The 24,831-nt window shown below is 59.9% G+C and overlaps 1 protein-coding gene across 3 annotated transcripts in view; it reads left to right on the plus strand.

Moving 5' to 3' along the window:
- The window catches only part of CCDC85C (coiled-coil domain containing 85C), a 78,850-nt gene that overhangs the window by 50,729 nt on the left and 3,290 nt on the right, over window positions 1-24,831 (plus strand). The window contains exons 2-6 of one of the 3 annotated variants that reach the window (XM_074365057.1): window positions 7,818-7,891; window positions 14,173-14,211; window positions 18,357-18,464; window positions 23,083-23,178; window positions 24,092-24,190. In XM_074365057.1, coding sequence (XP_074221158.1) covers window positions 7,818-7,891; window positions 14,173-14,211; window positions 18,357-18,464; window positions 23,083-23,178; window positions 24,092-24,190 — 416 coding nt within the window. The remainder of the gene's footprint in view (window positions 1-7,817; window positions 7,892-14,172; window positions 14,212-18,356; window positions 18,465-23,082; window positions 23,179-24,091; window positions 24,191-24,831) is intronic. The other 2 variants (XM_074365056.1, XM_010968770.3) reach the window with 2 other exon arrangements.

The following is a 24,831-nucleotide window of genomic DNA, read 5'->3' on the forward strand; positions in this document are numbered from 1 at the left end:
CTCCAGACAAACCTGGGTTTGAAATCCCAGCCGCACAGTCTTCTCACTGTGTGATACTGGACTTGCTACTTAACCTGAGTCCCAGGCTCCTCCACAGTAAAGGAGAATAGCTTGGTGTGAAGATTACGGTGGGTGACAGGAGAGTTGGGGTTTTGCTAGGTGCCTGCTAGCACACAGTAGGTGCTCAGTAAAATTTGCATGTGTGAATGGGAAAGAAGTTTCCCTTCTCAAGTCCTGCATGGACACTGGAACTCCTTTGCACGCCCGAGGTTCTGGAAGTGATCGCTGAGTTTGCGGCCGGCTACCTTGGCCCGCACCACCCTGCAGACCCTCTGCGGGCAGCTTGGGTGGGTGGGCCTGGCTGGAGGAGGGAGGGGCAGGGGCAGCTCACTTGGCTCAGCGCTGTCACCGCCAAAAGGCGTCCTCATAGGAACCTGATGTTCCTCTGATAAGCCTCCCTCTCGCCTTCATCCATAAATAATACCTGTCTCACATTCAGCCCGCACCTCCTAGGCTGTGGTGTGTGCCAGGAGGCAGACGCTAATGGGCGCCGGCTCAGGTGCTCCTGGACCTGCCCGTCCCGGTCCCACCTCTGTGCCTTTGCTCACACTGCATGTTCAGCTGGGACTTGCCTTCCATCCCCACCCTACTTGACTGCCTGTCAGAATCCTGCTTGTTCTTCCATGTTTACTTCAAATGCCACCTCCTTCAGGAAGGAGTCCCTGATTTCTCCCCACCGACACATCCTGGCTCTCTGCCCTCCTCATCCCTAGGCTGCACCTCTTCACTCCTTTGCCCTTCAGCAAATGGGGCTATTCCTACAGCTCCTTCATTAGGCTGAGGGACCCTTGCAGAAGGGGACCACGCCCTTGGACAAGCAGGTCCTGTTGGCACCTGGCTCTGTGACCTTGGGTGGATCCATTCACTCTCTGAGCATCCTTTTTCTCCTTATAGGACAGGCTTTCTGCCCCTCACCTGCCAGGGTCCCTGGGAGGAGCAGAGGGTAGCAGAGTGGGTACATCTGTACTGTACATACGCAGCTTCCTGTGCCCTCCTCCCAGCTAAGTCGGGAAACTTCAGCGTTCTCAGGGCTTCTGTCCAGCATTCAGCCTCTGCTTGCTTTCCACTAGTGATGGAGAGCTCATACCCCACTGGTGGCCTGGACTGTCGTGAAATTGGTAACTCTCCTTTCCAGTCCTGGGTTTGGAGTCCCTCTGCTCTGCAAGAATTCAATCCTTTGGTAACCTTTGAGATTGCCCAGGGTCCAGGGAGTAGGTGGGCCTGAAGTTGGAACATCCTCCAGGTCCTTTAAGAAGACAGGGTCATCCCCAGGCCCATGTCCTGGGCCTTGCTGGGGGACTGGAAGTGCTCATTCATCAGAGGCAAGGGTAGCAGGAACATGAGCCCAGACCTGTCCAGCCTGGCCTGTGGGCGGGGCAGATAGGCAGCAGCTGCCTGGGGACTGAGTACCCACCAGCACTGGCCGTTTCCCAGCAGGGTCAGGCACCGCAGGTAGTGTGGCCTTTGCTGCCGCCTTGAGCCCAGGGCTGCCCTGAGCCAGAGGGAGGGGAGGCTGCTTCACTGCTGCCTGGCCTGCCGCCATCACTGCACCTCCCTGAGCCTGAGTTTCTTCATCTGAAACTGAGGTCAATCACCTGCTCACAGTGAGAAACAGGAGGATGAAGGCACCGTTGGCATGTGGGCACCGATGGCTCTTGCTGAAGTGGCCTCGTCTTGCTGTCTGTCTTAGTGTGTTTGAGCTGCTTTGACCACATCACAGACTAGGTGTCTTATGCGCAGCAGGCCTGGAGGCTGGGAGCCCAAGGTCAAGGTGCTGGCAGGTTCAGTGTCTGGGGAGGGCCCCTCCTGGATAGTGGATAGCTGCCATCTCCCTGCTGTGCCTTCACTTGGTGGAGGCGCGAGAGAGCTCCACGGGGTCTTTTTCATTAGGGCACTAATCTCACTCACAAGAGCTCCACCCTCATGACCATATTACCCCCCAGAGGCCCCACCACTTAATAGCATCACCTTGGGTGTTAGGTTTTAAAGTACGGATTTTGGGGAGGACACAACATTCAGATCCTTGCACTGGCCCTGGTGCCTGGAGCTGGTCACAGCTCCCTGTGGGTGGTTCTCCCGATGGCCCTGCCTGAGTGACTCGGTGCATCGCTACACCCTCTTTTCCATGTCTGTGGGCAGGGGAAACCTCTGCATGGGGGTGAAGGGTCTGAGGTTACCTGTGAGAGGGCAGCGGGAGGCACGGGTGGAGACTGAGGCTCCAAGGTGCAGTGTGGGGACATCTCCTGGGCCTGCCCTGCTCGGTTTCAATTTCCAATTTCCAGACCCTCAGGTCTGTGCGGCCCTCACCCGCCCCTTTGGGGGTGGATTCTGGGGCAGGGGAGAAGGAGAGAAGCTGAGGAACCCATCACGGGAAGGCAGAAGTCTCAGGAGCTGCTCTCATCCTATGGGGCGGGGAGGGAGGGGGGCCTGAATGATGAGGTTGCGTCTGTTTAACGAGGCCCTTCCGCCTGGATGGAGCCACTGGCCCGATGCTGCAGCCGACCCCTCTTAATGAAGTGGAAGGAGAAGGGAATTGAATCAGCCGAGCCGTGTCGTGGAAATGTCAGCTGTCTCCCCGCAGAGCCGCCGGGCATGTGCCCCCATGGAGGGGCCCGAAGCATGGCCTGGCTGTGTCTCCTGCTCCTACCTGCCACAGAGCCTGCCTTCCCCCGAGGCCTTATGGGGACCCTGCTCGATGAGAGGGGGCTGGAAGGGAGGCAGGACTGGTGGGGTCCCTGGAAGAGGCGGCAGCTGGAGTGCCAGGCCCATGTCACTGTCACTGTGCCCCCCCCCCCCCCCCCGCCCAGCATCTGTCCACTTCCCTCCATGCAGAGGGAAAAATCATACTTTCTCCTGAGCCGGGGCAGACGCCAGATGCAGATCCCTGGGCACTTACTGCTTCCAGGCCCACCGCCTGGGTCACTTGCTGGCCCTCCAGCTCTGCCCGGGAGCTCCTCCTGTCCACTCCCCAGGTGGGCAGTGCTGGGGCCGGGAGCCGCTCCCTCCAGTCAGCCCTTGGCCAGCAACTCTGAGGTCCCAAGAGGAATTCACACTCCTCATCAGCTCCTTTGGGTCCATGCCTCACTTCCCTGCCCCCAACCTGGGCTTCCCAGGGTCCCCTCCCACGTACCCCTTTGTATGTGAAATCTTGTCTCACTCAAACTAAGATGTAAACAAATGGCGAGGTTGGCACGAGACGATGCTGTAAACTGCTGTGGACTGACGTCTGAGAGGCACTTGCCCTTGGCCGCCGGGGCCCTCTGCACTCTGTGGCCCTGGCAGCTCCTTGTCTGGGGTGTCCCTGGGCGGCATGTCACAGTCACAGGCTGAGCGTGCCTTACTCTCCCTGTAGCTGCTGCTGGTGGGAGCTCATAGGACTGAGAACCTTCTCCTTTCTCCTTCAGGGAGATGGGTCCGACCTACCTGGCCGGATGAATTCCTGTTAGGTCTGTAGGTTTTCCCAAGGGCCTACTATGTGCCCAATGGTGAGCTAGGTCAGGAGGGTGGCAGGGGTGATCAGACGTGGCCTCTGGCCCCCAAATTCTTGCAGTTTGGACTGATGGTAAGGCTGACCAAGCCAGGAGGGAAGATACGACCTGTTCCTGGCCTCACAGCTTCTGGGAGGGCAGAGTAGCCTGATGATCAGTGCCTCTGGCACAGGACTCCTCGGTGGAACCAATCAGTGCTGGTGGGGAGGGGCTTGCAGACCCTGCGGTCCCCTGACTCCTATCCACCCATGGGCTGCACTGGTCCTCCCTGTGCCCCGGGAACAAGGAGGGGCGCAGGGAGGGCTGATGTTCAGGCTTCTGGAAGTGAGAATGTTGCAGGGATCTACCCCCGTCCCCCAGATGGAAGGTGGATCACGAATCCCCAGAATTGGGCCAGGGAGCCCCGGGAGGGCCAAGGATCCCTTCCTAGTCACCTCCCTCATTCCCCCTTCAGCAGTCAAGCCAGGAAATGACGCGTCCCTCCCTGCTGGCTCCGCTCCTCATTACTGCAAACCCTGGAATTAATTTAATTACACACTTGTCTCCAAGAGGCTGGGGCATGGAGGCGCCCCTAGGGATCGTGAGTTGCCTGAGGCTGCTGGAAACATCGTCCTCCCAGGGAGCCAGGCCCTTCCTGGCACCCCTGCCCTCCTCCTGCTCTCCCTCCCCACCACCCCCCGACTTGAGGGTCCGCCTAGCTTTCATTCTTCCCTGCTGCCAGGCCCCTGCTCTGACTCACAGGTGACCAGATGTCCGGTTTACCTGGCTCCTGGCAGCATGCAGAGCCTGGTTTGGGGAGCTGAATGGGGGGACAGTGGGGACAGTCCGGTGTGCCAAGGGAGGCTTATCCGGGATTTCCAGAAGGGGGCCTCAAAGCCCGTTAAACTCTGCAGGACTGGGCAGGCTTGGGGCTGGGCCTGCGCCTTGGGAGAAGTGGGCAGAGGGCTGATTGGGCCCACCTGTCCAGGCCGTCCTCTTGGTCACCCTCTTGGCCACCCTTTTTGCCCTTTTTGACATTAACGGGGCCTCTGCAGTGTGAGGATGCAATAATTTAGTCCATTCTCCTTTTTCACAGAAGAAAGATTTCTCCCTCTTCTAGAAGTAGATAATTTGAAAATTAACAAGAAACTGTGAATAAATAAAAATAACCACCCATTCCCTCGTGTGAGCAACCTCATGGTCAGTATTTCCATGTGCTTCATTCCTGACTTTAATTTAATACGTGGGTATTTTTAAACATAACAGCAATTACACATACAGTTTTGTGTCCAGTTCTTTTCACTGCTGTTTCAGCGTTCTTCCGTATTGCTTACGAAACAAACGTCATTTGAGTGATGACAGGGTGTAAACTCGCTGCTATTGTTGGACAACTAGTTGTTTCCAGTTTTGGCCACTGTAACACCGTCTGCATTCTTCATAATTAGAATTAATTCCTTAGATAGGTGCAGCCCAGGAGGATTGAAAACTACTTTGATTCTTGTATTGTTCTTTTGAAACTAAAAGAAAATCCCAGCACACGCTGGTGTCTGAAGTGTGGCTCATTCTCCGCAGCCACTTGGGGTTTGGGGCGACCCCAGACAGATGGGCTGAGTGGGGCAGCTCCGTGGTCTGAAGCCGCGGACGTGGCCTGTGCGCCCTGAGGCCTGGCGCTGGCGGTGGGTGTAGGGGGGTGTGGTTGAGTTGATTGTGGGACGTGAGATGTCCTGTGTCCCTGCTCCTGGCACTGTTGCCACTCTTTTCTTTGGACTGCCGTCCCAGGAGGTGGGTGTGAGGTCCTCACTCAGACAGGAGCAGTGGTTTGTCCGGCCTGACCGCTGTCCAGCGAGGGCACCAAGCCGGTTGGCACGTCTGTTGACTCTGTCCCAGGCCATAACTCCGACTGCCGTCTGACCAAGGAGGGGAGTCCTGGGGCCTCCTGGCTCACCCCATAGACATGGCAGAGGGAGACAAAATGTCCAAGAGACTCGGTGGGCATCGTGCCCACTGGTGGGATGGCTCCGTGGCTGTCCAGGGCAGTGCGGGAGGGACCGCACTCAGGCCATCGGTCACACACAAGTGGCTGATTCCTCCCCCAACTTCAGGGCTGTGCTGGGCAGTGCATCCGGGGGTGGGGCTGTGGTGATCAGGGACTCTGGTTTGAGGCTGTGCCCAAGGGTTGGGCAGTAATGGAGCATCTGGGGAGATGCTTCACCAAGAACCACGTCTTATTTCAGGGACCTCTGCTGTCAGCCCTGCTCAGAGAGGCCGAACGCTCAGATCCTGAGCACTGACCTGCGGGTGGTGGGGAGAGGGTCTGGAAATTCAGGGCCTGGGCCTCCCCACTCATCTGCCAGCGAGTGGAGACTTTGTTCCTTGTGGCCTCCTCATCTGGAAAACAGAGATGATACTTGCTTGGTCCCTGCAAGGCTGCAAGGAGGTGCCAGATGCAGGGGCTGCCGTGCATCCCACATGGGGTAGACAGTCCCCTCCCACCGACCCCACCCAGAGGAGGACCACACAGAGGTCCCTGGTTGTCTTAACATGTGAGGATGAAAGAGCTGGGAGGGTCTTCACAGTTTATCTTGTCCACTGTTTCCCAGTTGGCGTTCCAGGGAACCTTCCTGCCAGCAGCAGGTGGAGGACCCAAAGGGTTGGGGAGCCCAGGCTACACCCCATCTCCCTCACATACTCAGAGGGCCCAGCACCCCCTGAACACTGAGGCCCTTCCCATAGGTCCTGTTTGTGTGGGTGGGATGTGGAAGGGAGGTGGGAATGGCTGGTCAGTTTAGGCAGATTGATGGGTAAATTGAGGTCGGGGGCGGGCACCGGACATGGATTGTAATGGCCGCCGAGGGTCTCCTGTCTGGGAAGTGAGGGGTTTGTCCAGCCCTGGGTGTGGGCACAGGGTCCAAGTGGGAGGCCTCTCCTGCCTGGGGTCACCACCTGGGGTCCAGCTCCCCCTCCGCCACTGCCCTGCTGTGCGCTGTGAGGAAGCCACTTCAGCTCTTGTAGGGCACACAGCAGGCTCCCAGCAGAGCTGCCCTGTGGCTGCCGGGGTCATCCCCAGAGGTGACTGTGGGCAGGCTGTTGGGGCGGGGCCTCTCCCTCCCTGGGAGGCTCCACATTCCTGAGAGGTGACTGGTGTGGAGAGTGGGGTAGGCGGGGGAAGTCAGTTGTATCATTAAAGGAAGGAGCTGGGCCTCCCCCATTCCTGCCCAGGGCTGGGCTGAATGCGCCTGGGTTTGGTCCAGGGCTGGTGGACAAGGCTTCTGGCGGTCCTTCTGAGATGCTTGGGGAACAAAGTGACCCACAGTGGGCAGGTCAAGGGCAAAGAGGCACCTGTGCAGGAAAGCCGCCTCCCGTCACTGGGGGCACCTTGGAGGACAGTGGTGCCGATGGGCAGGAGTGTGCGGGACCTGGCCGAGCTCCAGGCCTGGAAGGTCATGGCATTTGGGAATGGGGCCAGCCCTGATCATGGGGCTGCACAGCCCTTGGGGAGGTGCCCCTCCTGTCACTGAGGTGCTCAAATCCACCTGTGCTCCCTCCACACCTGCATCTGCTGTGACTGGTCCCCTGCCCCGCCTGCCCCAACCTTCCCGTCCCCGTGTTCCGCCTCCCTCCCCCTGCCCCTCTGCCTTGGCCTCACCCAGGCAGGCTCCCTTGTCCTGGCCTGGAGTGACTTTGTCATTACTCTTCTTTTCTCAGTCTATTTCCAGCCGGATGGGGAGGCAGGACCCGGGCTGCAGGTAGCCCCAGTGGTGGAACTTCTCCTGCTTCTGCTGTGGCCGCAAAGTGGGGTCAGCTTGGCCAGAGAAGCTGAATTTCACCTCCTGCTGCAGTCAGAAATGGGGCATGCATGCTTGGGGCCGGCACCCGGCCCCTGACTGCAGGAAAGGTGGTGGCTTGCCTGTGTTATGTTCCCTCTACCCACCCCACCCCCGAAATTGTAGAGGCTCCTAAGCATTGGGTAGGATGGAGACATGGAAGCCCAGAGGCTGACTCGGCGTGTTTGGAGCCTCAGGTCCCCACTCTGCAGGGGAGGGGCCTCTCTGGACCCTGGACCTTGGTGTGGGCTGCCCCTGGGCGAGGGTCCCATCAGGGGATCATTTGTGAGAACTCTTTTTGGACTCAAATTGGCCTGGGACAAGCTAATGAGGGTCCCCCTCATCCTCTTTCTGCAGGTCCAAGAAACCCGGGCTCAGAGGCCCACCTGAGGGGAGTAGGGGCGGCGGGCTCTCCTGCTGCAGACGGTCTGCCGATGGCTAATGTGCCCGCTCTGTGTTGTTACAGATCCCTCGTCCACCTACATCAGGCAGCTGGAGACCAAGGTGAAGCTGCTGGAGGGGGACAAGCTCCTCGCACAGGTAGGCTGACTGTGGGCCCTGCCACCACCCACCTCTCCAGTGCCCACCCCCGGCCCCAGCTTGCCCCTCACCACCCACCTGCCCCCAGTCCTGCCCAGAGCTGCCTCCCAGGAACTGGGTTGAGGACCTAGTCATTGCTCTATGGCCTCTGGGGAGTCCCTCTTCACAGCCTTTCCCTGTCTGTCCCCTCAGTGGTCTGCGAGCAGGCACGCCCTCGCTCAGACCCATACGGAAGCTTGCCTGCACCTGCCGCGCCAATTTCTCCCTGGGCTGGGGCTCACCCTCCTCCCTCCTGGGCCTGGCCTCATCCCTGGCATCCCAGCTTAGGGACGGCGGTTAGAAGTGGGTGATGAGGGGTGCAGGGGGAGGTGGTGCAGGGTGAGAGGCGGGGAGACGGGCATCTGTGCCCTTGCTGAGTGCGGCTGGAACATGAGTGGGGGGCATGCTTGGACGGCCAGGACGAGGCGGGGGTCTTCCCTTCTGTGGGTGGGGGTGGTGGTGGGAGGTGTAGTCAGCCTGGTTGGGATGCCCAGGGGCCATCTGGCTTGGCCAACCCGCTGGCCTCTCTCTCCCTTGTACTCATTCCTGGCTTAATCTCAACATCCCCCTCCCCTGCCATGCCCATTGGCCCACAAGTAGCTGGCTGGGATGCCCAGAGCATTTCTCTGGGAACCAACCCCAAGGAGGGCTCAGCTGCCTGGCCCCATTGCTAGGCAACCAGTGGGCTTGGTGCCACTGCCCTGCGCAGGCACCCTCTCTGCCCACTGGGCGGCTGCTGGGATGCTCATGGCCCCAAGTGCAGCCCCACAATTGCCATCCCATGCCTCGCTCCTGCAGGGGTTGCATGGACAGTTCCCTGAGCCTAGCAGGACACTGCAGAGGGTATGGTTCACATTTGGATTGTCCCTCCCTCCTCCACACACCACAACCACACCCCACATCACACACATAGCCAGGCTCTGAATTGCAAGGCCTGGTTTTAGACTTCATGTACTCGTGTCAGGTGCTGTAGGCAGAAGGGCTTGGCTGCAAAATGTGCCGGCTCCTTGGGGCTGGCGAGGGTGGGGAGGGGTTGGGGTCTCACTTGGCTGTGGGCTAGGGCTCCTTAGACCCAGACACTCCGAGTAAGTCAGATCTGGGCTGGTCCTGGTTGCTAAGGAGGGGGTGTGGTGTGGGCTGCGGGAGCTGCAGGCAGAAGTGATTGGGGGGGTGGGGGCAGCATTAGAACTTGTGGGCCTTTGCTCTTGAGTTGGTTCCCGTCCAGTGAGTAGGGGAGGAAGTCCCTGACTTCAGCCACTGTACAGCAGGATGAAGGCCAGGACTGCGTTCCAGTGGCGGAAGCATCGGGTTAGGGGGTCTGAGGGGGGCCAGCGGCCATGTGAGGCAACCCTAGCCTGGCTATTCTTTGTGTCAGTGTTTCTGGGGAGAAGCAGGTTGAGAGCTCAGGCCCCTAGTTCGGGATGCTGTTGGCAATGTTGTTCTGCAGTCCAGCAGGGCACTGCCTGTGGTCCTGTTTCCAAGGTCAAGGACAAAAGTGTCCCTTGACCCTGTGACTCTTGCTCTTCTAGGCCACACTGTCCCATTGGGAAAATACACCGAGTTCCACATGGTGGACTTGGCCTTGGACTCGTGTGAAACGTGCACGTGCTCAGGCCGCAGAATGGCAGCCCTTCCTCCTCCTTCCCCCCTGGTCTCACAGGGAACCCCCCCTTAGCTGTGTCCCCTTGCCCGCCACCCACATAGGTAGAGGTGGAGGTTGGCAGGGACCCTCTGTCTGGATCATCAGGGGTTCAGCTGCCACCTGGGCAGAGGGTGGGTCTGCCTGGTCCCCACTTCCGCAAGCCTGCTCTGACCTGTTCCCAGGGATCAGACTGAGGGCCTTGTCCTGGAGGCACTAGCAGTAGGGATCTGTCCCCAATCTATGCCCACTTTGGGTCATGCATGCTCTCTGGGCACAGACAGAATTTTGCCTGGACCCAGGCTTCCCGGCTGCAGGCGGTTAGAATGGGCTTTTGCATGGCTCAGTGCTAGGACAGGAGAAGTTCTGGGAGCTGAGCCCATCCAGTGTGGCAATGTCCCAACTTTCTTATTTCCTTAGGAGAACTTTTCTTTCTCCCTAAATGAAGCCTGTGAAGCTGGGCTGCTCTGGTGACAGCCGTGCGTGCTTGTGTGTGTCATGGGGCTGGGGCACCCTGGACCCATCCCTCGTCTCTTCCTCACAAGGACTCTGCTGGTGGGCGGGGGTCTTGCCCAGGGTCTCCCAGTGAGCAGGTGTCAGAGCCACACCCAGCATCCCGAGAAGGGGGCAGCTGTGTGACACTGGGCCTTGGCCCACCACACCCAGTGCATTGCATGCCCGCCTGCCCTGGTCTCCTTGCTTCAGCTGAGGGCTGCTACCTACAGACTGCAAAAGCACCCAGGGGCCGGGGTGTTGGCAGGGCATCTCCAGGGGCATGGATGGGGCTCTGCTGCCCCTGTCATCTGCTGCCGCCAGGGCTGGGCCTTGAGGGTGGGTGGGTGCTGCTAGCCCTGGAGGAGGGCATTGCTGTTCTGAACCACACAAGAGGAATGAGAAACGGTGGTGAGAGAAGGGCCTTCCTGGCCTGCTCAGGGCTTCCTGGCAGCAAGAGGCACCTTGTTTGCCTTTGGATTCCTGGGGTGGCTTGGATGGCAAGAACTTTGAGGACCCTCAAGCCACTTTCTCTCTCCCGGTCTCCATTTACTCACCTGTAAAGTGGGCGCTCACTTATTCACTCAGCGTGTAATTGATCACCTGCTGTGTACGTGGTCTGGGGGTACATGGGTGACCAGGCAGCCCTCAGGGGGCTGCCTCATGCTTGTCCTGGCCAGCAGGCTCCCGGGTAGGGCACTGCTGGAGGACAGCAGAGGTGGGGAGAACTCCGTGGGCAAGGCTCGGCTCACGAAGAGAGCTCGGGTCCCCAGTTGCCCCAGGTGGCCCAGCACTTGCTCTGTCTGCCCGCCCCGTGGGCTGCCCTCTCTTGCTGATGGAACACTGGGGTTTTCCCTGGTGGGGACTGGCCCTGACTCCTGCTGGCCTGTCAGCCACTCAAGGACTGGGCTGCAGGGTGTCAGTGGTCACAGCTGCATCTCCCGTGCCCAGCTGGACCTGGTGGGTGCATGTTGAGGAGCCCTGACTGCGCCCCACCTGGTCTCCTAGGCCAAGAAGGAGGCTGGTTCTTGCCCAGAATAAGGAAGGTCTGCCTAACCAAAGGAAAGCTCTTTCTAGGGTAGCGACTGTGTCATCTTGGGAGGTGATCAAGTGTGGACGGACGGAGAGGGGATGGACGATCATGTTGGGGAATACTGAAGGAGACTGCTGCCGGGGTGGGATTCTGGCCTCGGCCTCGTAGGCTGTGGCTTGTGAGACTTCATGATTCTGGCACCTACGTCTTGTCAGTGTAATCAAATTACACAGACACCGCTAGCTCTGTACAAAGTGGAAAATCTGCCTTTTGGCAAAAAGCAGGAGAAAGCAATTATTATTCTTTTAACTGTCTTCAGGTGACGTGGTTTTGGTGGCAGGGTAGAGGGCCTCTGCGGCTTCCCGTCCCCCACTGCCCACCCCTCCCGCCACGGCCTCTATTTAACTCCAAAATAGCTTTAATTAAAAATGTGCCAGAGTGTTCACAAGCTAAATTACTGTATTGCAGTTCGTATTTTCTTTCTCATGTCGGCTTTAAAATTTCATCAACACAGCTGCTTCCCCTGCGACGATTCATCGTGAGCCCAGCACATGCTATGATTTTCCTGGGGATTCTGTGCCTGGCCGGGCCGGGCTGGGGGCGGCTGCCGTTGACGCGGGGCCTCCACTCTGTCATTCCCTCCGTTCACTTCCCTGCTGGGCTCATAAATGAAGGCTCCGCGTGCGCCCAGAAGCCAGCTTCACAAAAGAGCAAGAAACACTCGGGCGCGAGCGAGCGGGCGGCCACCTAGGGGAGCAGAGGCAGTGGCCCAGGCCGGCGGCTGTGAACGGCCCAGCCAGCTCCCCTCCTCCTCGCCCCTGTGTCCACGCTCTCCATCCTGCTGGCCACACAGGAGCGCTGAAGTGACCCCGGGAGTTACACAAGCGTTGGTGGGGAAACTGAGGCCTGGGTGGAGGAGGACTTCCTGGGACAGGTGATTGTATTAGTTTGATAGGGCTGCTGGAGGTGGGGGGGGGGGTGAATGAAACAACTGAAATGTATTGAATGTATTGTCTCATTGTTCTGGGGGGCACGGGGTCCAGGGGTCAGCATATCAATTTGCTGAAGACACAGTTCAACCTGTAGGAATGGTGGTGTTGGCATGGTGGTGTAAGAAAGCGGGTTTGGACCCTGGGGGAGTCTGGGTACAGATAATCCCCAGCATGCACCTGCTGTGTGGTTTTAGGCAAAGTATTATGTCTCGGTGCCTTGGTTTTCTCACCTGTAAGGTGGGGATAATGGGGGTGTCTGCTAGAGCACGTGCCATGCTGACCGGGCCCCAGGGGGACCAGGCAGTACCTGCCCTTCTCTCCTTTTCCTGTTCTTGGGAACCTAGGATTTTTCGAGTTCGGCCAGACTGCTCCCATTCAGCCAGGTACGGCCCCTAATGAGCTGCTCCTTTTCCCACTTTGTCTGGGTTTTGAACCATCCAGGCAGGGGGACAGCGGAACAGTCTGCCACCATCTAAGCCCGTTGCTGACGCCTTAGTCCTGTTTCCCGTGTCCCCAGGGAGGGTTGTTCCACTTGGATGGTTCCCTTGCCCAAGCCCTCGGGAGCTGCTGGCCTCCTGGTGTTTCTGTGATGGCAGCTCTGCTCGCGGCATCTTCTGTGACATGCTGCTTTGTTGACAGGCTCTGAACCATGCTTGCTTCGCTTGTTTGGTGTCTGGGGTTGGCTGTCAGGTCCCTGCCCCCTCTGTCACAGGTGACAGGGTCTCCGGAGGTCTAAACTGCTTTGTTAGCAGAACCTTAGAACCAGTCCAGCCTCTTCCTGAGTCACAGAGGGAACCTCCTCTGTCCATCATCCGGGCAGATAGTCAGCAATGTGGGCAGGAAGAGACACTAGGAATTCCACCTCTGTCCCCTATTTCCAAGGCTTAACCAGTGTCCACTGTGAGCTACACGCTGGGCAGGTCAGCATGGTGAGGGGCAACCTCAGAACTCTAAAACCAGAGGGCTTGGTTCACATCCCCAGAGTGCCGCTTAACCAGCTGGGTGGTGTTGGGCCAATGGCTTAATCTCTCTGTGCCTCAGTTTTCCCATCTATAAAATGGGGACACTAATGGTGCCTGTCCCAGGATTAAAGGTTAAATCACAGAAAGCACCGAGGACCAGGCTGGCTGGCAGTAAGGATCATGAGTCAGCCATTGTGACCTCACCTGTGGGCCATCCAGCAGCTCAGTGTCCTTCTGGACTCCAATTTACATGTGAGCAGAGACCTCGGAGGTTGGTGAGTTGCTCAGATCCAACAGCCACAGAGGAATTTGGATTTTGCAATATCTGTGCCCTCCAAAGTCCTCCACATCCCTCTGCGGAGGTCACTTGGCCTGTCCCTCCCTCACCTCGTCGGAACAAGCAATGGTCTTGCCGAGGGGACCCAAGAGGGCTCAGCGGTCATCGTGGTGGATGAGACCTGGTCTGTGTGTTGCCCGTCACCCACAGGCTACGTGTCCTGGGCAATACACACAGCTGAGTTTGAAAAACGGGATTTAGGACCCAAAATTGCATGTGGAGGAGGGGAGCAGTGCTGCTGTGGATGAGAAGTACTAGTTCTACGTTAACCACATGTACAGTCTACACGGCCTAATCTGAGCACTAATTCCGTGGAGTCCTCTGAGCCCCTGGTCATGCTGCAGCCCTTTGTTTAATAGGCTGCAAATGAGTTCTCTTAAAATTAAAGGGAGAAGAAAAGGTCAATCTGGTTGTAGGACCTCTGTGTTCTTGGGAGGGACCTCGCAGGCCACCTTCGCCCCAAGGACAGAGCAGAAGCCAGACGCCTGGCTGGCTGGGATCTTGGAGTGCCTCTCAGAAGGACAGCTGTTCTGTTGTGGGCCACAGGGCGGGCCCCAGTGTCCAGTGCCTGGAGTGTCAGTCTTTGTTGAATATGGAGTTTCTAAAGGCATGGGGCTCCTGTGAGGTGCCTTGGGGACCCCCACCTTGGCCCTTGGATTCCACCCCTCCCCACTCCAACCCAGCCAAGGTCCTGGTGGCTTTGGTCTAATGGGTGTCCCGGGGCGGGAGGGCAGAGATGAGGTCGTGGTTGGCGCTGGCTGGGTGACACTGCTCTCTTGCCTTCCAGCTGCCCCGCCCCTACGGCCGCACGAGAAGCTGGCTTCAGGTAGAGCCGCCTGGCGGGACTCGTTTGCAGTGATGTGTGGGGTGGGGGCTGCTGGGGGTGCTGTGTGCTGCCCTGCCTGCTCTGGGTACTCCCGCAGTGCCCTCCTGTCCCTTCCTCCTGGGAGCTGACCACCACCCAGGGTGCCCTGGCCCTACCTGTAGGACCTCTCCCAGCTGGTGGCAATTCCTAGGTTTTCAGAATAATGGCCAAAGAGTTATGAGAAAGCAGCCTCTCATGGTGCTCCGCCTGGGCCCCTTCTCTCACTGGATCCGCCCAGCTTCCGAGGACGGTGGACTGGTTGTGATTCCCGCTTTGCAGGAGAACCCACAGACGAGGGGCTTGCCAAAGCCGCGGGAGTTGGTGCTGGCTCCTGGCTGGCCCAGGTCCTTGAGCGAGGTTCCCAGGGTCGCCTGAGGGTGGGAAGAGCCCCATGGAGCCCAGTGCTGGGCTCCCACCCCCACCGAGTGGTGCAGCCCTGCCGCCCCTCAGAGGGAGGTGTTACGTCCTGAGTAAGTAATGGTTCTGGAAAGCAGGCCTGGTGTCATTTGAGATCGGAGATGCCAACACCTTCCTGTGTCATGAGGGCTGGCAGGCTGAGGGTTGTGTCCGATGTCACTCTGGACCGTCTCCTCTGAGGGGGTCCTGCTCCTGGTCACTGCAGACACGTTGGCTCGGGGGTCCTGGGTCTGGGGGTCCAAGCAGTCACCTGTAGGCAGTCTTCCCAGTGAGGACTGCAGGCCCCCCTGTGTCAGTGCTCACCCTGAGTCCGCATAGCTGCTGGCCTCACTGCACCTGCTGGTGCTGCCTCGCTGCCGGGGTGCACACAGTAGGTGTCTCTTGAACACATCCTGTGATGGCATACGGTCCACTCGAAGGGCTGAGAGCCCTTTGGGAGCAGGAAGCCAGGGTGAGAGTAGCTGCCTCTGAGCCAGCCTAAAAAGGGTCCCCCCGCCCCCATGCCAGCAAGGAGCCCCAAGTGGAGGGGCATGGAGGTGGGTGGGCCGCCTCCTTTTCTCTGAGTTTCTCCCTTGGCCCATTTCTGTTCAGCACCTCCTCTGACAGTGCCCCCCTGATGTACCTGGGAGTGGCCCCCAGGGAGCCCCACAGCTTTGCAGGTGGGAGCCCCCCCGGCTTTGCAGGCAGGAGCCCCTGGGAAGGCGATGGCTGGGGTGCTCCTGCTGCTGGGACCCTGGTCGCAGCACCACGGAAGCCCAGAAATGCTGTGGTCACCTGAGTTCACACAGCCTGGCCGTAGCCAGCTCTGAGCTGGGGAGCTGGCAGTGACGGTCCTGGATGGAGGCCTGGGGCGCCCTTAATGAGAGAATGGGGGCCCCTGCAGCCTCCCAGGTCTTCCTCTCGGTCCAGAACTCTGGTGCTGCCCTTGGAGGCGGGTACTGGATGGGGTGGACAAGGCCCTGCAGTATTTGCACACCGGATCTTTCCCTTCCCTTTTAAGGATCTGAGCACTCCTGCTCCTGCTCCGTGTGTCAGATCCGCCGCCCCGTGTCCTGAGGGACCCACGCCAGGGAGGCTGGGGCAGGGCAGAGGAGGTGGTGCACCCTTCCTCCTGCCCTGTCTTTGGCCACACGCGCCCCCAGGTGTGGGCCCTGCTCCCTTGAAGGCCACTTCAGCTCCGCTTGCCCTGAGCAGTGGAAACCTAGGGATTTCATTCTTCCAGGGCACCAATGGGCAAACACCAGGATTTTTAATTTGGATTTAAGTGCAATTATGATTCCTCATTTCGATGCATCATTAGCTGTGTTGCCCGTAATGAGAGCTGTGTGTTCCCGCCAGCTTTGTGGCCTGCTGATAAAGCTCTGTGGGCTCACAAGTAATGCTTATAGACATCACTGAAGGCAGGGGTGGGAGTTGCATGCTGCTAATTAAAATCTCCCCCATCCGCCCTGCTCACACACCTCCTCCCCAAGAAATTGTCAGAGTTGGGGGAGTAGGGAGGAGACACACAAACCAGTGTTTTAAGTAACAACACACGGGCCGCTTCTGAACCCATTTGGTCCAGGGCTGGAGAAGCTGTGGAGGAGGTGAGGCTCGGCCCAGAGCCTATACTGTGTGCGGGTAAGGACAGGGCGCCACCCGCTGTCCTGGCCCCAGGGGTTGGTGGGTGTGTGTGTGTATGTTGGGCCTTATGCCTGGTCTCTTGGTGTTCTCTCTCCGGCCTGGCAAGGCAGCTGCAAGTGTGCCGGGGCCCAGGTGGGTGGCCTGTGGCCCCAGGTGTGGACGTTCAGTTCGAAACCCACACCCAGGTGTGCTGGGTTTAGAACGTGCTCTCCACTGGAGACGATTTTGTAACTGTCTCTGAGCCCTGGCCAAGAAAACAGTTCGGTTTAGGACTTTAGCCTTTAAGTGGAGCTGGGAGTGACTGCCCCACCCGGGGAGGCAGGGGCGCCCTGAAGAGGAAGTCCCTGTGGCAGGGTGGGCGAGTGCTGGGTAGGGGGTGCAGAGCCACTTTCTCTTTGGGTGCCTGGTGGTCAAGGCTCCACTTGATCAGACAGACCCCTGGCTGGGCCTGGGAGAATTAACATGTCTTGGGCCCTAAAGCCTCTTGTTAACCAAAGCAGGACATGATGGGGCGTGGCAGCCCCAGTTTACGATAGAGCGCGGTGCTCAAGGTCCCTGTGAGACCCTGCCACACCTTGGGGCCACCATGGGAGGGTGGGGCCCAGCTTCTCTCCCCTGGCCTTGGGTCACACTCTGGTCCTCTCTAGACCACGGGAGCAGCTCTCAGCTGGACGGCTGTTCTCTGCTCTGGCCGGCCGGCACCTGGGATGGGGGTGGGTTAATCAGAAGAGTGACTGCCTTTCTGAAAATGGGGTGCCTTCCTTTATGAGACTTCACTCCCTGACCTACAGACACAGGGGCCAAGCCCTTGAGACCGTGAGACCTGGGAGGCTGACCCGGGGTCTGATGGGGGTGGCGGGACCCACGGAGCTGACGAGGCTGGAGGCCTCATGAGAAATGGGGGCCTGGGTTGAGGGCTGGCAGGAGGGAAGCGGAGTGTGTGCAGGTCCCTGTGGGCAGAGCGCCAGGGGCTGATGAGCCGGAGGAGGGACCCGCGGTGTGGCTGCTGCCCCATCTCGCTCTCCCCAGCCCTGGCTTCATCCCCTTAAGGTTCATCTGGGCAACTCAACAGCCTGCTGGTTGATGAGACATTCCGCTGCATTTTATCTGCATTTTATCTGTGTTCCCGCAGTTCCTTTGAAGTAGAAGAGGGTGTTTGGGTCAGAAACACCACCTCAGGGTCTTAGTGACACAGGGGCCCGAAGGCAGAGGCATCTGCTCATCTGGACCAGGGGCCTGTGTTGGATTGAGCACGGCCCCTGGGTCCTCCCCTCTCCGGGTCCAGCTTCTTGGGAGGAAGGGTTTGCCTTGCCCCAAGGGGAACCACCACCTAAAGCCACGTATGTGCTTGTTCGTTCATTCACCCCCCTCCCCCCCCCCACCCCAAGCTCACCCTGGGCAGTAGTCAGGAGCCCTGCTCTCACTGGTTCCTGTACCTACAGAAGGCCGAGGCCCAGGGCTCACACTTGGGAGCTCTGGTCCGATGGTGGAGGCTGTGGGCAGTGTGAGCAGAGCATTGTGCGGGCTCGCCCTGCGGACACCCCCAGCACCGTGGAGGCCGGAGGACTTCCCCATGGACTCGGTCCCCATGATCTGGGGAGGGCACTCCCCAGGCCTTGCGGGGACCCGAGTGCAGGATGCTGCAGCAGAGGACTGAGCGTACGGGGTGGAGAGCCATGCACTCATGCACTTGATTATTCAGCCATTCGGCAAACGATTATGAAGCACACAGCAGGGAGCGAAGTGAAGCCCCGGCCTCCGGCTCCTACACTGGCCTCCGGCTCCTACACCTGCGTGGGGAGGCAGATGTAAAGGGCTCCTGATAACAGCAGTGAGGAATAGATGAAGCGGGGTGGGGGAGGGAGGGCCTGGGGAGGGGCCTCCAGGCAGGTGCGTGGAGCAGATCAGATAACCTGCCTTTCCTGAGGGAGGGAGCCCCGTGGAAGACCCAGCAGGAATGGCTCATCTTGCGGAGGGGACAGCAGTCGAGGTCCTGACAGGGAACAGTCCTGGGACCCTCAGCGCCGCCCCCCCACCTCTAAGCTCGCTCCCCGTCTCTCCCACAGCAGGCAGGCTCTGGAGAATTCCGGACGCTGCGGAAAGGCTTCTCCCCATATCACTCGGAGTCCCAGCTCTCCAGCCTGCCGCCCTCCTACCAGGATTCCCTGCAGAATGTAAGTGCCCCTCCCCCAAGGGTCCCTGCTCTTCCCCTGGGGACCCAGCGCCTCCAGAAGTGGGGTGATGCTGAGACCCGCTAGTGACCTGCCGGCCGCGTGGACAGCTCTTGGCTGAGCCGGGGTTGGGATTCTCCACTTCTGCCCAACCTCCTTCCAGGTCAAGGCGTGGGCTCACAGCCAGAGCGGCCTTCCTCATCCCCTGCCTGCCCAGGACAGGGCCTGAGCCCTGTTCCTTGGCCCTCAACCCTGAAGCTTTGTAAGGCCCAGTGTGGGGCTGGAGGTAGAGGCCCACCCCGGAGGGACATTCCTGGCCCAGCCGCAGTCTCTGTGCAGCTCATGAGCCTGGGACACAGCAGGGAGAAAATATCCGGCTGGCGCTGGAGCTCGGGGTGGGGCTGCAGTTTATATACATGGGGGTCGCTACCCCAGGCTTTGTAACGGAGGTAGGGCAGGAGCCCAAGTTTATGATCATGTGCTTCATTATCAACGGGGGACCTCCGAGGTTCTCCTGGCTTCTCGCCTTGGCTCTGACCTGCCCTGAATGGGAAGGGAGGGCGGCTTGGGGCCAGCTCAGGACCGCTCCCTGTGCGTACACGCCCATCATCCCTGTGTGACTCCTCGTGTTCAGAACACAGATTGATAGAAGCAGAAAGTCCCTTAGTAGTTGCCGGGGGCTGAGCGGGGAGGTGGGTGGGAATGAAAATGTTCTACTGGATGGTTATGCAAACCTGTGAATACGCTGAAAAGCGCCTCCCAAAACTCGTGAATTCGCACGTGCTCTGGGGATGTGTTTATTAAGCATCTGCCACTCGCAGTGCAGGGCAGGGCCCTCTCCACACACACAAGCCCCCCAACAAGGCAGGGGGCCTCACTGTCCCCATGGAACAGAGGAAAACCGAGCTGGCTTGAGGTCACTCTGCAAGGCGGGCCTGGACTCTCCCCCAGGGCCCCGGCCCTGCCGTATCTCCTCCACCCTGGCTGGCAAGGGTAACCCCCGGTGCCCCCCGCCCTGGGCCTGAGCGCTCTGCTGTTGCTCTTAGAGGCTCTCGCACCTTCTCCAGGAATGTAGCTGCTGGCGCTGTGCAGGCAGCAGGGCCCGCTGACGGCAGATAATCCAAATATTTATCCGGGAGCCCCGTGGCCGAATGAGGCCCCTATAGCTTCGTGATGAAGGCTCTGAAAAGCTCAGTCTCACCCCCACAGGGCGGCTCTCTAGCCCTTCATTCCCTTTGCACTCTGTTCATACTGCTGATTTGTGGAAATCCTAGCAGCTAGCCGTGCTGTGCACCGAAGCCTTCTCAGTGAGCTGCAAACTGTAAAGGGCTGTGCATACTTGGCTGGCTCCTGTGATGTGCCAGGCCTGCAGGGTATGAGCAGAGGGCACTCACTCCCCCAGGCTGAGTGAGCCTCTGAGGCCTTGACAGGGCTGCTCAGTGCCATCTGAGGCCAGGAGGCTTCCGGAAGGCTTCCTGGAGGAGGCCTGAAGAGGGGCTCCGTGTGCCCCCTTGAGACTGCCCTGCACACCACGGCTTGTCACCCCACTTCGGAGGGAAGGAAGCTGAGGCCCAGGGGGTGGACAGGGTGGTTGGCCAGGGTCACGTGGTGAGTGTGTGCCAGCACTGGGCCAGCCTGCGCCTGGAGACCAGGGGCTGGCATGAAGCTCCACCAGGGCTCGGGGGCAGGTCCTGGGGTCGGGGAGAGGGTTAGGATGTCTTGCGAGAAGGCTGCTGAGGTGGCAGGAGAGAGACAGACGAGGTGGAGGCTCAGGGGCCAGGCCTCTTGGGGTGTTTATAGAGCCCTGGAGAGCCTGTCTGGCACATGGCCATAGGGAGAGTGAGGCTTGTGTGGGGAGACCCTCTGCCCTGAGTCTGGGGGGCACAACCTCTTCCACACCTGGGCATGTCTTCTGTAAGGCGACCTGCAGGTTTACACGTCAGAGTCCTGAGGTGAACAGGTGACCCTGTGGGTGGTGACAACCCCCCTCTGCCTGGCTGGCTGTCCCCCGCAATCCCTACCCTCTTCCCCCACTGTCTGCCTGTCGGTGGACCCGGGTGGGGGGTGGTGGAGGGGGCTTTGTGCTCATGAGCCTTCTGAGGGGAGCAGGCTTTTGACAGGTCCCTCCAGGAAACTGGTTTCCCTACTGTTTTTTAGTCCATTGACTATTTTTATGTGTCCATTTCAGTGGTTTTTAGTGCCTTCACAGATTTGTGCAATCATCACAGGAAAACATTTTCATCACCCCAGAAAGAACCCCCAGACACATTAGCAACCCCTCCCCGTCCCACCTCCTCCCAGCTCCTGGCAACCACGCATCTACTTTCTGCCTCTGCTTTTGCCTTTTCTGGATGTTTCACACAAACAGGATCATGTGATAAATATGTCATTCTGGGTGACTGGCTTCTTTCACGTAGCGCCATGTTTCAGAGGTTCATCCACGTGGTAGCCAGTGTGAGAACTTCGTTCCCTTTTATCGTCAGGTAACATTCCATTGTGTGGGTGCCCCCGTTTTGTTTATCTGCCCATCAGTTGCTCTGTGTTGGTTTGTTTCATTTTTTTGCCTGTGGTGACTAGTGCTGCTCTGAACACCCCTGGGCAGGTTCTTGTGTGGATGCCTGTGTTCGCTTCTCCAGGGAGTTCACTCGTCTCCCCGCTTTTGGCATCAGCTCTGGAGTCCCACAGACCTGGGTTGGAGGCGCACACCCCTTGGTTACTAGCTGTTTGGCCTTGGGCAAGTCGTGCAGCCTTACTCTTCTCCTCTGTAAAATGGGCACATAGAAAGATGGGTTGTCATCAGCGCTCAGTGGGCTGCTCTGCTCCAAGCGGGCACTTAGGAGGCCGGAGGTGTCACTAGGCTTTCCAGTCTGCGGTCCTCCCCAGCACGGGAGGCCTTTGGGGATGAGCTGGGCTTGGGAAATGCTCTGAAGATCACAGTCCTGACCAGTGTCCAATGGTGGCTTTACTTACAGGACCCCGGGGCACATGCTCCTTAGTATCTGCTGTCAGTGCAGTGAGGTGGGCCAGGAGAGCTGGATTGCGCAGCCTACCCTGGCTGCTTTTGGCTTCCCTCCTGCCTTTGCTCAGGAGTCAGCCCCCTTACAGAGCAGGCGGTTCAGGGAACCCCAGGTACAGACTGGACTGAGGCCAGAGGTGCCCAGGGTCAGCCACCTTCCAGGGCTGTATGTGTGCAGCTGTCGCCCCCTGCTGGCCTTTGTGGGGAGGGCAGCCTTCAACCTCTGGTCACACACCTGTGTGTGGCCCACCCCCCACCTGTCCCCCTCACCCCCCCTCACCCTATTTGATTTGGCCCCCATGTGATACACCCGACCTGGGCACCAGAGGCCAGGCAGCTGGGGAAAGAGTGTCCAGACTCCACACACCTTGGGAGGCAGGGACCCTTGCTGTTGTCCAGACAAGAAAACCGAGGTGCAGAGTAGGTCAGGCCCAGCTGTCTCGACTCCACGGTTGTGGGGTCTGCCTTCTGCATTCAGGAGCCTGGTGAGCCTTTGAGGTCCTGGGAGCAGGTCCAGGCCATGCTAGCAGGTGGGGAGAGTGCAGAGTTTGGCTGCTGGTGGCAGAAAGTTCCAGGCCCCGATGGTCCCCGCACAGTGCAGACCAGCTGGACAGGACCCCAGGGCGATGGCCTCATCAGCTGAACTCACTGAGGCGGCCAGGGCGCTGGAGGGGTCTTTGGTGCCCACTGGTGGAAAAAGAAACCAAGACTCAGACAGGGAAAGGACAGCCACAACGCCTGGGTCTCTCCTGCCCCCGCACACACCCTGGGGCCTTCTTGGCAATTGCCTTCTGGCTTCCGGCACCTGTGGGTTCTCCTCAGGCCCACTCCCACTGTCTTCTCACCTCTGGTTCCTTCTGGCCCTGGGGCTCCATCAGTCTCCTCGTGTGTGAGCTCCTTCCGTGTGGCCCTGAGCCTTTCTTGACCTTACTCTGGGGCTGGGGTCCTCCCTGCAGCCCCAGCCAGAAGCCCTGCCTCCTGCCCTATGGCCACCTGGGCCAGTGCCCCTTGTAGGGGAGAAGCTGGCCTCTGGGCCAGCAGGGAGCCAGGGGACTCGACCCCTCCTCTTTTGGCTTTGTCCCACAGCCCCCAGGCGGATGTTGCAGCTGGGTACCCTGTTGCCAGTTAGAGTGCTTGCCGAGTGAGGTGGCCTTTCCTGGGTGGCTGGACAGGACTGGGAGGGTCAGGGCTGGGAGGCCGGGCTCAGGGCTGGAAGTCCCAGGAGTGCCCTGGGGGGGCAGGGCCTGGGGAAGGGAGAGGGGGCTTGGGAGTCCGGCCGCCTGGGTTTGGAGCCTAGGCCCTCTGCATCCTCCTAGGTGATCTGCGAGAGAGAGAGAGAGAGAGAGAGAGAGAGAGAGAGAGAGACCTTCCACATGGCTGTTTAGAGGAGCCTGCGGGCTGGGGATGGGGTCCGGGTGCTGCCCCTCTGTCTTGGCCCAGTCCTCCCACTCAGCCTCCTTTCCCCATCGCCTTGGCTCCCATATCCTCCTGTCTGGGCCCTGGCCCCACAGACTCAGGGACCTCTCCCAGCTGCCGGTCGGTCACACCTATGGCTGCCACCTGGGAGCCAGCCTGGGTGATCTAAGTTGCGATTCCTTCCCACAGGGCCCAGGTTGCCCGGTTCCTGAGCTGTCCTCGCCCCCCTCCGCTGGCTACAGCTCTGTGGGACAGAAGCCCGAGGCCGTCGTGCACGCCATGAAGGTGAGGGCTGCACCCTGCCCAGATCCTGCTCCTTCGGGGGCCCCAGGTCCCTGGTGCACGAATGGACCCTGTGACCTTGGACCCCACATTTGCCCTCTCTCTGCAGCAGAGTGGGGACTTTGGTCTCTGGGGGCACTGGGAGGCCATGGCTGACTGCAGCACCATGGGGTGGGGGCGTCTGGAGGTGCTGAGTAGTGGCAGCTACCACCCCAGCAACTGGTGAGGCCTTGGAGTAGAGGAGGGTGACCCTCTCTCCCCCAGTGTCAGAGAGGTGTGGGCAGGACTGGGACTAGGACAAACCTCAGTCCCCGGGGCCCAGCTCTTCTCCTGCCCCCTGCTCAGGGCCTCCAGGTGTGCCCCGGGGCACGTATCCCCAGCTGTGCCCCTCCTCCCTTCCTGGGTCTGTGCGCCATGGATGCTACACGCGCATGCACGGACGGACACAAGTGCACGGTGCCCCAGGAGGGAGGCCCGGTGCGCGGCTGCACAGACACCGCGCACTTGCACCCATGCGGGCGGTGACTTGGCCCCCACCCCCAACGTGTGTGGGCCGGGGCTGCCCTGAGTCCCTAGTGGGGAGCCTGGGTTGGAGTGAGTCCCCCTGTCTGAGGGCAGTCCCCACCCACCTATCCATGCTGCTCCCGGGTGACCCGTCCTCAGCTCCGCCCCACTGCTGACGTAGGGGTGCTGCTGCCCTTGTGTGGCATCCACAGGGTCACAGGGTTGAGGGGAGAGGACACAAATGGAGGAAGGACAGCCTGGCTCTCAGGCCCCTCCACGCCCCCCGACTCCAAGGCCCGCGGCCAGGGATCCTTGGTGTCTGTTTGCAGCAGCAGATGCTAAGGCTCAGGGCGGCCTGCCCCAGGCTCGCCCAGTGGCCTCTGTCCTTGACCCTGGGGCCTGTCCCCTGCAGGTCCTGGAGGTACATGAAAACCTGGACCGGCAGCTCCAGGACAGCTGTGAGGAGGACCTGAGCGAGAAGGAGAAGGCCATTGTCCGCGAGATGTGCAACGTGAGGCGCCTCCTGGGACCGGGCATGGGAGGAGGGCGGGGGTGGTCCATTGAGGCCCCATGTGGCCACGACCCGTCTGGTGGGGAAGGGGCTGGTGATCTGGAGGGCTTAGGACAGGTGCAGGGGCTTGGGAGCCCTGCCACCTCCCCTCCCCCTACTTTCCCCTCCCTCCATGTTCCCTTCCCCCTCTCCTTCCACCCCTTCCCCCTACTCCCAGAAAAAGGGGTCCTTGATCTCTGGTCCTGATTGTCCCATGTGTCCTGACCCTTGGCCCCTGTCCCATCCCCCGGCACCTGTCTGGCTACCAGCGCACAGGTGGTGCTCAGACCGGGGCTGTAGGCGGGGCCCTCTACTTCGTGGGACCCTCGAGCCTGGGACTGCCTTGGCTTTTGGAAGCCGGGTCTGCGGGAGGCCGAGCATCGTCCCTGGACCTGCCTGCCAATACATACAGTCTCCTTGGACCCTTGTGGGAGCCGGCAGGGAAGGTGGTTCACAGGGGCCAAACACCCGCCTCACTCGGGGTAGGGTGTTCACAGTCCCCCTCCTGTGCTGCCTCCCGGGTCTGTAGGCCCCGCTGGACAGCCATGAGGCCAAGTCTGCACCCCAGGGGTGACCTGCTTGGGGTGGGAGGTGCAGTGGTG

Source organism: Camelus bactrianus, chromosome 6 (genome assembly GCF_048773025.1).
Source record: "Camelus bactrianus isolate YW-2024 breed Bactrian camel chromosome 6, ASM4877302v1, whole genome shotgun sequence".
NCBI lineage: Eukaryota > Metazoa > Chordata > Mammalia > Artiodactyla > Camelidae > Camelus > Camelus bactrianus.